Source organism: Camelina sativa, chromosome 13, assembly GCF_000633955.1.
Source record: "Camelina sativa cultivar DH55 chromosome 13, Cs, whole genome shotgun sequence".
In the NCBI taxonomy this organism is placed as follows: domain Eukaryota; kingdom Viridiplantae; phylum Streptophyta; class Magnoliopsida; order Brassicales; family Brassicaceae; genus Camelina; species Camelina sativa.
Genome location: NC_025697.1, coordinates 2,415,999 through 2,428,461, shown reverse-complemented (window position 1 = coordinate 2,428,461; position 12,463 = coordinate 2,415,999). Strand labels below are relative to the sequence as shown.

The 12,463-nt window shown below is 34.9% G+C and overlaps 5 protein-coding genes across 9 annotated transcripts in view; 1 reads left to right on the top strand and 4 right to left on the bottom strand.

Moving 5' to 3' along the window:
• Positions 1-675, bottom strand: part of LOC104737859 — a 4,779-nt gene extending 4,104 nt beyond the window's left edge. The window contains exons 1-2 of the mRNA XM_010458113.2: positions 420-675; positions 6-342 (exon numbers count right to left, since the gene is read on the bottom strand). Of these exons, the coding sequence (XP_010456415.1) occupies positions 6-338 (333 nt within the window). The 5' untranslated portion in view covers positions 339-342; positions 420-675. The remainder of the gene's footprint in view (positions 1-5; positions 343-419) is intronic.
• LOC104734631 lies at positions 4,447-6,638 on the bottom strand. Of its 3 annotated transcripts, XM_010454245.2 has the most exons (5): positions 6,529-6,638; positions 6,182-6,212; positions 5,991-6,098; positions 5,227-5,389; positions 4,447-4,696 (listed from the first exon to the last, which is right to left on the bottom strand). In XM_010454245.2, the coding sequence occupies exons 1-4, from the start codon at positions 6,546-6,548 to the stop codon at positions 5,240-5,242; spliced, it is 309 nt and encodes a 102-aa protein (XP_010452547.1). In that variant the 5' UTR covers positions 6,549-6,638; the 3' UTR covers positions 4,447-4,696; positions 5,227-5,239. The 3 variants fall into 3 exon arrangements, with proteins under 3 accessions (XP_010452547.1, XP_010452545.1, XP_010452546.1); XM_010454243.2 differs by having other exon boundaries at positions 5,991-6,212; positions 6,529-6,637; XM_010454244.2 differs by having other exon boundaries at positions 5,991-6,217; positions 6,529-6,633.
• On the bottom strand, positions 6,914-8,752 carry LOC104734632. 3 transcript variants are annotated; one of them, XM_019235030.1, is made up of 4 exons: positions 8,643-8,752; positions 8,296-8,326; positions 8,105-8,212; positions 6,914-7,503 (listed from the first exon to the last, which is right to left on the bottom strand). In XM_019235030.1, the coding sequence occupies exons 1-4, from the start codon at positions 8,660-8,662 to the stop codon at positions 7,354-7,356; spliced, it is 309 nt and encodes a 102-aa protein (XP_019090575.1). In that variant the 5' UTR covers positions 8,663-8,752; the 3' UTR covers positions 6,914-7,353. The 3 variants fall into 3 exon arrangements, with proteins under 3 accessions (XP_019090575.1, XP_010452548.1, XP_010452549.1); XM_010454246.2 differs by having other exon boundaries at positions 8,105-8,326; XM_010454247.2 differs by having other exon boundaries at positions 8,105-8,331; positions 8,643-8,747.
• LOC104734634 (TLD domain-containing protein 1) lies at positions 8,872-11,088 on the top strand. Its single transcript, XM_010454249.2, has 8 exons — positions 8,872-8,983; positions 9,068-9,170; positions 9,268-9,372; positions 9,514-9,599; positions 9,729-9,973; positions 10,071-10,260; positions 10,371-10,557; positions 10,650-11,088. Exons 1-8 carry the CDS (start codon positions 8,931-8,933, stop codon positions 10,959-10,961), a joined length of 1,281 nt encoding a protein of 426 aa, XP_010452551.1. The 5' UTR covers positions 8,872-8,930; the 3' UTR covers positions 10,962-11,088.
• On the bottom strand, positions 11,144-11,873 carry LOC104734630 (40S ribosomal protein S17-4-like). Its single transcript, XM_010454242.2, has one exon. It carries the CDS (start codon positions 11,748-11,750, stop codon positions 11,328-11,330), a length of 423 nt encoding a protein of 140 aa, XP_010452544.1. The 5' UTR covers positions 11,751-11,873; the 3' UTR covers positions 11,144-11,327.

The window sequence follows — 12,463 nt, the reverse complement described above, 5'->3', positions numbered from 1 at the left end:
GAAGCAGCAGCGTTTGCGTTTGCGTTTGAGGCGTTTTCGTGGAGGAAATCAAGAAGAACGGTGCTTTTGCATTTAGGGCATTTAGGATCGTCTTCTGAGAGCATAACGTACATGAGACAACGAGGACATCCGACAAGAACCATCGAGGTTGTCTCTGGACTTGTCGAGTATCTCACAGACGGCTCATCCTGGTTCATCTCCGACGAGACGCATGAGCTTGGCGGTGACGTCGGTGAAGTCGTCGCAGAGCGGGTTGGAGATCGAACCATCCTCCTCTGGCTTGACGTAGGCGGCGAAAGATTCAGCTTCAGTTCCAGCTTCGGACTTCTTCGACTCATCCTTCTGTGTTGAATTGAATTGGTTCAGACAAGAAGAGAATTTATAAGTGGAATAAAGTGAGTTTTGGTCGGAGAAAATACCTTGAAACCTGCGGACTGAGGAGAAGGGTTTCTGTGATCTCAAAAGACTCTGTTACTTGACTCACAAAGAAGAGTCTTCTGTCTTATTTACTGGTGGTTGGATTGCTTCAGCTTAGGCCTTTATATACAAGAAAGAACACATAGAGAAAATATTAAAGAGGTGATAGATAGATTTTTCATTAAGGCTTTAATTTAATTATGAGTGAGAAAGGACTGAGAGAGAAAGAGAGAGAGAGAAGAATCATAAAGATTTGAATTGAAGTATACTACTACTAGTTGATACTATCAGATGGGTTAATTGATGATTTTAATGCCTCAAGACTCAAGAGTATCGAATTTTAATTACTTTTCTTTTCAACTTCAAACCAGTAATTTAATTTTCTTAAATGTATTTAATAAATACACAAGAAAATCTGTAGATTTCTTGCAGGAATCCAATTCATTGCATATTAAATATGGAGGAGGAAAAGAACAAGAAAGGTGTTTATGGCTAATACACAGAAATCAAATTAAATACTCAACTGAACAACCATTATTTATTTTTATTTTCTTCATAAGAGTTAATATATGGAACCAAGAAATTAAATGGCAACCAACTTGAATTAGATGTTTATACTAGTAGTAAAAGTTGAAAGAAAAATCATAGAAGTAAAAAAAAAATGTACAGTCAAAGAAATTAAATTGAAATTAAAGAAACACAAACAAAATTAAATGGCAAGATACCAGAATTGGTACAGAGAACCCCAAATACAAGCCAAATATATATATATAAAGGTGAACCACCTCCTGGCCTTTAGTTTTATTAAAAGTTTTATGAGAGGGGGGACAAAAGTATAAATTATGCANTATAGTTTATGCGATTGAGATAACTCCTATATATATATCAAAAAAAGTCTGATCAAGATTTTTTTTTTTTTTTTTTTTTTTTTTTTTTTCAATTAGAGTATATATTTTTGGCTTGTTGAAAGTTTGGGGACAAGGAAGAAAACTGAAGGATGAGATGATGATGAGAGACTTGAGAGAGCAAAGTGATCATATAAACCCCATCATCAAGTGTATTAGAGTGGGTCCGAGGTTTGGTAGTCAAGTTTCTTAGTTGAAATATGAATAAACAGATATGTGGGTGGATCTTAATTAAGCTCTGATCAATTGTGTTTATCTGTTATATATCAAATCAGTTGATTAATTATAGGATTTTTCACTTTTCACTATACAACTACAAACCTAAACCAATAGTTTGTGAGTATTTCTAGAGATTTTGAATGAATATGTAAAGTGCTACTGTTCTTATACAAAACTTTTATATGGTTGCTTGTTCTATTATTCTTGATTGTTCACACAATTTTTAAAAATTCGAGTTGATAAAAATGTTTAAAAACATTACATGCTAATAAAACAAAAGTTTGTATTAATAATAATACAAACTTTACAAAATATGAAAATAAATACAGCGATGCCGGTTAGTAATGGCTATACTACAAAATTACTTAGCTTCACACCCAAAGCAAAACTAGTATTCGTAGCGTGACTTAGTTTCCCATGTGAAGTTATTTAATGAAATTTGGAAGAACGTTTATTATTATTTTACTTGTTTAATAAATAGGCTAACAAATTAGGATCTTCTTTTTTTCACAACTTTAAATAAAGTAGTATTTATAATCGTAAGAATACAGATACAAAATATATATCCAACTGCTAGTATTATGAAAGTTGACAACATTACAATTAATTCCATTTAAATAAATTTAATACCATGTTTGGCTGGATTTACCATTAATGTTAGGCCCGTATTTATCAGTATCAATATCTTAAATTAACTAGTTTATCATGCTTAATTAGTCGTATACTACATCAACCATATAATCCACAACTAAAAAAAACAAATCGATGTAAGAATCTTAAATGAACTAAAACATACAGTATAAAATATACTATAGTTTAGTTCGTGTTGATAATATTGTTGTTGTGTTATTTTCTAGATTCAAATCCTATAATGATAATGTTATCGAATGTGTGGGAGATGCGAGAAATAGAATATGTGTTTAGGATTTGGGTGGGACCAATTTTTTTTTTTAGTCTTATAGGCACTTAGCTTAGCTTCTTCCTCGTAAATCTACTTCTTTGTTCTTTGGTCCCATTTTGTTATCTTTCTGTTTTGGCCCAAAATAATTCGACTTTATGTAAAGGAAAAGAAGCTTCGAATTCGTTTCGTCCTTATAACAATAATATGATAATCCGAGTGGCTAAGTCAAACAACGGGTATCGTTTACAATATATAGCAGTTTTAAACTCTATAACGATGTCATAACTTTTGTTAAAAATAGATTACATATATAATCATCAAATCATGGATGTGTGCACTGCCTAGTGAATGGCGTGGACTTATTTTCGTTACAGATATTTTTGTTTTAAACAATTATAAGATTTGTTAAAAGAACTATAATTCATTATCTGCAGTTTATACATATAGTCTCATTCTAACTCATGTTTTTTTTTACAATTTCAAGAAAACAAGCAAAGGGAGCATTAACATTTCGGCTCTTTTCATTAAATTGGGTACCCTAATTGCACCAATCAATGTGCAACTTGATATCACATGCATCAAATATCATACTATCATTGTGAAGATCGTATCTTTCAACACAAGGACAACAAATAAAACAATCTTCTTAACAAATTACTTGAGTATATATTTATGTATTCTCTCTTCTTAGTTTCTTTTTGTTTTTTACAATCTATGAGATTATCTTTAGTAACAATGTTTCAACTTTCAACCAGTTGAGCAACTGAATTGCCTTGCCTCTCAGCCCCATCTATAACATTGGCAATAAAAAAACTATTTAGTTGACTTGTCGAATTAATAGCATTCGTGTAAATGACGTGGGAACATTTAAAAACACTAATGCTGACTTGTTTTTTTGTTTTTGTTTCTCTCTTTTGGTAAATTAAGAGTTACTATTGCTGACTTTAGAGATTAGTTATTTAGTTTTTCCTCGCTCATCGCGTCAAACAAGAAGAATAAAAAACCAACGTGATCTCACCAAATGTAAAGGTTTTTAAATCGAACCGTATTTACATACTTTTAACCCCGGTCAATATTTTTGTTAAGCGTTCATATGTTTGCCATAAGTGATATGACCAGCACAACATACAAACGACATTTAATTAGTTGTAAGGCTGTTCTTTCGCTAAACGTTGCGGCATCGACAGGTAAAGAAGAAAAACAGCATTATCGGAGAGCAAAACATACAGAGATGAGAGAGAAGTGTCGCAGATGATGAACGGTGTTGGAGATTGATATGTCGTTAATATTTTTCAGCGATCAATCCGATACCGTCGTGACTCAACGGATGCCATCTGCGACTCATTTAGATCTGTAATTTTCAAGCCCACGGTATCGTTTAACATTACTACTATTCCGGTTGACACGCCGTTTCAATCTACCGCTGCCGCAGCAGCAGCGTTTACCAAAAGAACAGCCTCTGTATCGTTACTTATATCGATAGGCAGCCCTAACTTGAAGCATCCAAAGAATTAGCTTTTAGGTCATATTATCCCGAATTCTCGATTTATAGTATAACGTAATTGTCCCCTATATTGTTGACAATTCATGCATATGGGAAGTACGTAAATAACGAGCGTAGAAAATGGGTCAGCGAGAGGAGGATCATAAAGATTGAAATGATAACAACGGATCTATTTCATGTGGTGTAAAACTCCAAAACTCTTTAATAATTAAAAGTCAAAAGATGTTATCAAGAAATTTAACATTTTGAGTTTTTGGGTGATTCACTACTATTTGAATAGTTAAAGTAAATAACTACAATGTTTGATTATTTCAAACTTTTTTTTTCAAGATTATTTTGATCATCAACCTCCAATGGATCTATACATATACTGAAATACAATTTTTAGATTTGGGCACAAAATACCCGGTAAGTAAAATTTTCTTTAGTTTTCGCATCTTTCTATTTTTTTTTATTTTTTTTGTTTGCAGAATCTGGTCTTTTCATAGAAGTCCAAGTTATTGAGTCGACCAAGTAGTCCCGCACTTTCAGTATTATGATAATAATGCAAGAAAATGAAAAATAAACCAAATGGCATGCCTTTGCTTTACATACATACTTGATGTACTTAAAAAAAAGACCATTCTTTTGTTTTCTCCTTCAAAGTACATAATTTTCAAGAGTAGTGCTTAGAAAGAGGGGCTATGGTATTAGATTTGATCAAGAATCTGGATTTACGCTTAAGGAAGGTTAGAGAGACAAAGCTTCAATCTGCACACACACCAAAAAAGTGATTCAGAATACAGTACTGATCAGGATCAAGTAGAGTGAAACCTTTCATCTTCAAGCAAATTTGTACTTTCCCTTCATTATATCTCTTGCCAGCTTATAATAGTTCTCAACTACCACTCTTAACACTCTCCTGATCTATTGACACTTCTGAGGTAAAATGTCGAGACAGCAAGCAAATCAAATGTGAAACATGATGAATGTAGCTGATCATCTAACAATTAAAATTTATATGGAAAACTAATTTTAATAAGCCTGGCCCAGATAATAATATAGAAAGCATGCGCCATACTGTGCCTTAAAAATATCCAATATAATCAATAGGTATCTCCTAATGCATCACACTAGTTGGCACTTAAATTCTAGCCATCCATATCTAATTGATAGGTAATGTCAAAATTCATCAATAGAAACTGTTTAGTCAATTAATGCTTTCAATCAAGCATCACCATTTCACAGTGGTTTCAATAGGAAAGAAACTGTGAAACATGTAACAAGGGAAAACGATATACCTGTAAAAATGGATTAAACACCTCTTAACAGCAGCTGATCAAGCTCAGTTTCTAGCTCCCTCAACTCAACCTGATTTTCATTTCGGCATTGCAGCAACTGCCTCCTTAGATCTCGAATCAGCTCATTAAGCTTTTGAATTTTCTTTTCTTGAGAGAGTATTTTCTGTCACAAATATAATTCATATTATCATTAGATCATACCATGAAGTATATCCTTTGACAATCATATCGTTTGGAGGACTCAAGATTGGGATCTGCAAAGAGGGATGAGATGAAGCTGGAAACTAGCCCTTAATGTGTTCCCAAGATAAAACTGAACTCGCATATCAGAAAAAAGCATATCACAAAGTTGTCACAGAACCACAAAATGTGGAAATTTGACTAGTTATCAACTAACTACTACATTTATGATAAACTTTAGAGACCTTAAGGAGATTATACGACTGAGTAGCTAAAGTGATATGTAAGAGAATGCAATGGTCCGTTTTTGCTACTTTTTAAGTTTTGCAAGAAAAAAAAAAACTGCAGAGTAAGACAGACAGTCCACAGTGACAAGAAACATGAAGAAGCAATTAGGACAGTGTTTCAATTCAACATCTAGCGAAACTAATCAAGTCACTGAAACGAAATGTGTCACTGATAAGGCATTGGACAAACAAAGTATCAGTTTTTAAAAACTCATCTCCATCCTTAGGTCAACATACACAACAATTCTACATTGTTTTAATTCTACCAAAGAGTAAGAGACATGAATAAAGACAAACCTTTTCATGCAGAGATTCTTTGCCTTGTGGTATATGTTGCTCTTGATCTGAAAGAATCAGAGGAGGACTAGTCTCAGTTTCACTATCAGCTTGTTCATTCCACTCAAACTGAGAAGTCAACACAATGAACATAAGAACAAACAAAAGCACCCACGATCTCGTCATCTTGCAGGATAAATATGGTTCTTTACTTGATATTTTTCTTTGTCTTGACTTAAAAGCCTGCTCTAACATAACAAAAACACCAAACACCACAACTCATATAAGAACTATAGAAAAGGCTCCATATCAATCTTTGAACATTCAGTTTACAAGAAATGCAGGAAAAGGATGAATCTTTCACATCTAATTGATGAAAGAAGAACAATTTTACTGCTCAAATTAAAAAAGAGCTTAGCTTTGCTATTTTTGTCAAAGTCAAAACAGACCGAACACAACAAAAAAAGTATTCATACAATACAAGAACTGTAGATTCGATAAAAACAAAGAAGAATTGCAATCATCAAGGGTTTGTGCAAAACATCAAGATAAGGCTCACCAGTCGAAATCTGAAAGCATGAATCAATTTGTGCTCCTCGTCTTCTCCTCCTTCAGTCTCTCTCTCTTCTTTTTGAGTTTTTTCAACGAATACACAAATAGTCAAAAAGTTTGTATTTTTTCATCGAGATTAACGAATTAAAAGTAATGGGGTAAATTAAGAATATTTCAGATAATTAAGGGAGTGAAATTGTAAATATCAAGAAGCAAAGAAAGATCAAACAAAAAATAATAATAGAAGAACAGAGTGCGAAACCTGCCGGAGAAGAAGAAGAAGAAGAGAGGAATAATGGGAAATTCGAATTCGTCATCGGCGAATCCTCGCTTCACTTCTGCTTCAAGGTCTTCTTAAAAAATCTCACCTTTTTAATTTCTCNTTCATTATATCTCTTGCCAGCTTATAATAGTTCTCAACTACCACTCTTAACACTCTCCTGATCTATTGACACTTCTGAGGTAAAATGTCGAGACAGCAAGCAAATCAAATGTGAAACATGATGAATGTAGCTGATCATCTAACAATTAAAATTTATATGGAAAACTAATTTTAATAAGCCTGGCCCAGATAATAATATAGAAAGCATGCGCCATACTGTGCCTTAAAAATATCCAATATAATCAATAGGTATCTCCTAATGCATCACACTAGTTGGCACTTAAATTCTAGCCATCCATATCTAATTGATAGGTAATGTCAAAATTCATCAATAGAAACTGTTTAGTCAATTAATGCTTTCAATCAAGCATCACCATTTCACAGTGGTTTCAATAGGAAAGAAACTGTGAAACATGTAACAAGGGAAAACGATATACCTGTAAAAATGGATTAAACACCTCTTAACAGCAGCTGATCAAGCTCAGTTTCTAGCTCCCTCAACTCAACCTGATTTTCATTTCGGCATTGCAGCAACTGCCTCCTTAGATCTCGAATCAGCTCATTAAGCTTTTGAATTTTCTTTTCTTGAGAGAGTATTTTCTGTCACAAATATAATTCATATTATCATTAGATCATACCATGAAGTATATCCTTTGACAATCATATCGTTTGGAGGACTCAAGATTGGGATCTGCAAAGAGGGATGAGATGAAGCTGGAAACTAGCCCTTAATGTGTTCCCAAGATAAAACTGAACTCGCATATCAGAAAAAAGCATATCACAAAGTTGTCACAGAACCACAAAATGTGGAAATTTGACTAGTTATCAACTAACTACTACATTTATGATAAACTTTAGAGACCTTAAGGAGATTATACGACTGAGTAGCTAAAGTGATATGTAAGAGAATGCAATGGTCCGTTTTTGCTACTTTTTAAGTTTTGCAAGAAAAAAAAAAACTGCAGAGTAAGACAGACAGTCCACAGTGACAAGAAACATGAAGAAGCAATTAGGACAGTGTTTCAATTCAACATCTAGCGAAACTAATCAAGTCACTGAAACGAAATGTGTCACTGATAAGGCATTGGACAAACAAAGTATCAGTTTTTAAAAACTCATCTCCATCCTTAGGTCAACATACACAACAATTCTACATTGTTTTAATTCTACCAAAGAGTAAGAGACATGAATAAAGACAAACCTTTTCATGCAGAGATTCTTTGCCTTGTGGTATATGTTGCTCTTGATCTGAAAGAATCAGAGGAGGACTAGTCTCAGTTTCACTATCAGCTTGTTCATTCCACTCAAACTGAGAAGTCAACACAATGAACATAAGAACAAACAAAAGCACCCACGATCTCGTCATCTTGCAGGATAAATATGGTTCTTTACTTGATATTTTTCTTTGTCTTGACTTAAAAGCCTGCTCTAACATAACAAAAACACCAAACACCACAACTCATATAAGAACTATAGAAAAGGCTCCATATCAATCTTTGAACATTCAGTTTACAAGAAATGCAGGAAAAGGATGAATCTTTCACATCTAATTGATGAAAGAAGAACAATTTTACTGCTCAAATTAAAAAAGAGCTTAGCTTTGCTATTTTTGTCAAAGTCAAAACAGACCGAACACAACAAAAAAAGTATTCATACAATACAAGAACTGTAGATTCGATAAAAACAAAGAAGAATTGCAATCATCAAGGGTTTGTGCAAAACATCAAGATAAGGCTCACCAGTCGAAATCTGAAAGCATGAATCAATTTGTGCTCCTCGTCTTCTCCTCCTTCAGTCTCTCTCTCTTCTTTTTGAGTTTTTTCAACGAATACACAAATAGTCAAAAAGTTTGTATTTTTTCATCGAGATTAACGAATTAAAAGTAATGGGGTAAATTAAGAATATTTCAGATAATTAAGGGAGTGAAATTGTAAATATCAAGAAGCAAAGAAAGATCAAACAAAAAATAATAATAGAAGAACAGAGTGCGAAACCTGCCGGAGAAGAAGAAGAAGAAGAGAGGAATAATGGGAAATTCGAATTCGTCATCGGCGAATCCTCGCTTCACTTCTGCTTCAAGGTCTTCTTAAAAAATCTCACCTTTTTAATTTCTCAAATTGAATTCGATCTTATTCAATTGTGTGTTTGTTTTGTTTTGTTGCAGAGCTTTTACTCAGAAGAAGCTCGAAGATCTCAAATCTCTATTCGCCTCCCTCGCTTCCAAGTCTCAGAGCAATGACCAATACGTATCTTACCCTGCTTTCCAGGTTTTGACGAATTTTATATGTCCTTGGTTTATGTGGTTTGATTAATTTTGAAATTTAGCCTCTCACGATGTTGTGTTTGGGATTCGATTTTGCACAGGAGTATTTTGGTCTGAGTGGTTCTTTAGGAGAAAGGATCTTCGATATGGTCACTCAACATAGGAAAGATGATAAATTGACTTTTGAAGATCTTGTTATTGCTAAGGTTACTACTACTTGTCTTTTTTTCTTGTGAGCCTCCTCTCATTGTAGGATTCAACACTGTCACGAAGCTACAAATTGCAACTCCTGTAATCCAGAGTCTAATTTTGCTGTGTTGAACTTCAAATCTTGTTGCTTTTTTCAGGCAACATATGAGAAAGGAACTGATGATGAAATTGCTGAGTTTATATACCAGACTTTGGATGTCACTGGCAATGGGGTCTTGACAAGGTAGCTTTCTATGATCTTGTGAATCGAGGCTCTAATTTGGTCTCTTGATTCGGATAGAAATTGAACTGAAACTCTCAGGAGTAGATTGTTATGCTGTGAATGTGTGATACATTTTAGTATTTCCTTCAGGTCTGATTTAGAGTCGGTACTGGTGGTGATTTTGAAGAGTGTGTTGTCTGCTGAGAGTTCTGATGCGGAATCAAGTGATTACAAGGAGATGGTGGATGCGTTACTCAATGCTGCTACTTTCTCTAAATCTGATGATGATGGTGGTTCTGGAAAAGGAATGACTTTTGCGGATTTCAGAAGCTGGAGCTCACACGTTCCAACTACCAGAAAGTTCCTTGGAAGCTTGCTTATGCCCCCCGGTCCAGGTTTATTCTTTGTCTTCTCTCGTTCTTGACTTATTTGACAAAACTGGTAAACGTTCTCCTAATTTGCATGTTGTTATTCCCGCTGAACCTTGTATAGTGAGACCTGGATATCAAGTCCCGAATCTGCTTTATGGAGATGGTGTCGAATCAGACAGGCTATTGTTGAAGAAGGAATACGCTTGGCATATCGGAGGAGCTCTTCCTCACCATGAGCTTGTTGAGTGGAAGCTGCTGTATCACAGTTCCTTACACGGTCAAAGCTTCAACACATTCCTTGGGCACACATCGTGAGTGTCTTTCAACTGTAGCATCATTGTATCTAACATTATCCTTGCTTGCAACTTTGTCAAAATCAAGACAGAACTTATTTTGGTTGCTAATGTAAATTATCTTGCAGAAACACTGGTATGTCCGCATCTGTGTTAATCATCAAAGACAGAGAAGGCTGTGTGTATGGAGGATACGCCTCTCAACCTTGGGAGAGGTACAGCGATTTCTATGGAGATATGAAGTCTTTTCTTTTCCAACTAAATCCTAAAGCAGCCATTTACAGACCAACTGGAGCAAACACCAACATTCAATGGGTATATATATATGACTCTACAGACACTCTGTTCCTACTATATATATGTGAATGTGATTAAAAGCATATTCTAACATATGTTAACCTGCGCAGTGTGCTACTAATTTCACATCAGAGAACATTCCAAACGGCATAGGATTTGGAGGAAAAATCAATCACTACGGTCTGTTTGTATCAGCAAGCTTCGATCAAGGCCAAACATTTGAATGCACAACGTTCGGTAGCCCGAGCCTTTCCAAGACTAGCAGAATACAGCCAGAAGTCATAGAATGTTGGGGAATCGTTCAAGCCTCAAACGAACAAGACAGCAAACATAACGCCATGAAAGGTACAGTTCTAGAGAGGTTTAAAGAAGACCGCAACATGCTCAAACTAGTTGGCATGGCAGGCAATTCGAATGATTGAGATTAAAATACATCTGAGTGTTCTTACTTTGTGTGTACAACTACATTTTGTATCAATAAGAGTGATGTATTTAACAATTCAAACCAATGTGAGGAAGCATGAGCCAATAGATAACCTACATTTCATCTAGGTTCTCTAACAAAGCATAAGAGATCAACAAGAATATATGAAAAATCAGGCAATAGCAAAACAAAGTTGAGAAATTTATCCAAGAAAATAAGTAACATTAAGGCTTATAGAGCATAGAAGTTCAACTTAAACCGATTCAACACAAAAAAAAAGCACAAACAAAAATTTGCAGACAAAAGAAGCTAAGAAGCCAACACAGACATCTGAAAGAAGCTGAGTGGATTGATCGATACTCGTCTAGTACCTCCTTCCACGGCCTAATCCACCAAAAGGAGCAATAGGAGCAGCAGAGATTGGATCAACCTTAACAACGCCAGGCAATTCAGACATTCCCAAGGAAGCAAGCATGTCGAGAGTCTCCTTGTCGACCTCGATGTGATCGGTTTTAATGGCGGATTCATCGGGAACAAAGTCCATACGGCGCTCACGCTCTTCCTCCTGAAGCTTGAGGGAGATACCACGGACAGGTCCTTTCTGGATCCTCTTCATGAGATGAGTTGAGAAACCGGCGATCTTGTTACGGAGTCTCTTCGATGGGATGATTGCGACTTCCTCGAGGATCTTCTTGTTGGTGTGGAAATCAAGAGTCATGCGAGAGTAGTACTTCTCGATCACCTGACGAGATGACTTCTTCACCGTCTTCGTGCGAACGCGACCCATCTTTTTTGGTTTGTGATTTTTAGGGTTACGAAATGCTTCTTCTGAGTCTCTCTCACTACTTCTGTGCTTTTCTAGGTTCCGGCTGTGATTAGGGTTAGGGTTTTGTTTTTGTGGATCAGAGAGTTTAAATATGAGGATGTCGAAGAGTAAAATCGTATTATCGTTGTTGTCACTTTAAACAGGAAAGTTTAACGAAGCCCAATCATAGGGAGAAGAGCCCGTTAAAGATTCTTATGGGAAGGGTCCATTACTTGCTTAAACATTCTAGGATGGGCCTATTAAGTCCTAATTTGGTTTTTGGTTCTATTTTTTTTGGTTTTGGTTTGAATACTATATAAAAATCCGCATAATGAATTTTAATATCAGTAAGTTATTATTATTTTTTAATAAAAAACATGCATATAGCTTTAAGTCAGTGGATATACGGACCAAAAAATTCCTTAAAATAAATATAATTATATTAGTTTATCTGTTCATAAAAATATGCTGTCACTATTAATTTAGGTGCGTACAAATTATATGACCTGTCTGAAGATATTGGAATTTGTTTCCATATTCTGAAGTTCACTAATTTTAAAATATGAATCTGGAAATTGATGTCGATGGTGCTAAGTGCTAACTGTCTAAGTCTAAGATATCGGCTGCATAAAACTTTAGTGTGTCGAACACTGCAGATCAAAATTTAACTTTATAATAATTTTTAAGACAAAAAA

What these genes read in the sequence shown, in the direction of transcription:
- LOC104734631 (XM_010454243.2), bottom strand. Translation starts at nt 6,155, where the DNA reads ATGACGAGATCGTGGGTGCTTTTGTTTGTTCTTATGTTCATTGTGTTG. An exon ending in AAGAATCTCTGCATGAAAAG is followed by an intron (nt 5,390 to 5,990) that starts GTTTGTCTTTAT and finishes TATTTGTGACAG; the next exon opens with AAAATACTCTCTCAAGAAAA.
- LOC104734632 (XM_010454246.2), bottom strand. Translation starts at nt 8,269, where the DNA reads ATGACGAGATCGTGGGTGCTTTTGTTTGTTCTTATGTTCATTGTGTTG. An exon ending in AAGAATCTCTGCATGAAAAG is followed by an intron (nt 7,504 to 8,104) that starts GTTTGTCTTTAT and finishes TATTTGTGACAG; the next exon opens with AAAATACTCTCTCAAGAAAA.
- LOC104734634 (XM_010454249.2), top strand. Translation starts at nt 8,931, where the DNA reads ATGGGAAATTCGAATTCGTCATCGGCGAATCCTCGCTTCACTTCTGCT. An exon ending in GCTTATGCCCCCCGGTCCAG is followed by an intron (nt 9,974 to 10,070) that starts GTTTATTCTTTG and finishes AACCTTGTATAG; the next exon opens with TGAGACCTGGATATCAAGTC. An exon ending in CAAACACCAACATTCAATGG is followed by an intron (nt 10,558 to 10,649) that starts GTATATATATAT and finishes TAACCTGCGCAG; the next exon opens with TGTGCTACTAATTTCACATC.
- LOC104734630 (XM_010454242.2), bottom strand. Translation starts at nt 11,750, where the DNA reads ATGGGTCGCGTTCGCACGAAGACGGTGAAGAAGTCATCTCGTCAGGTG.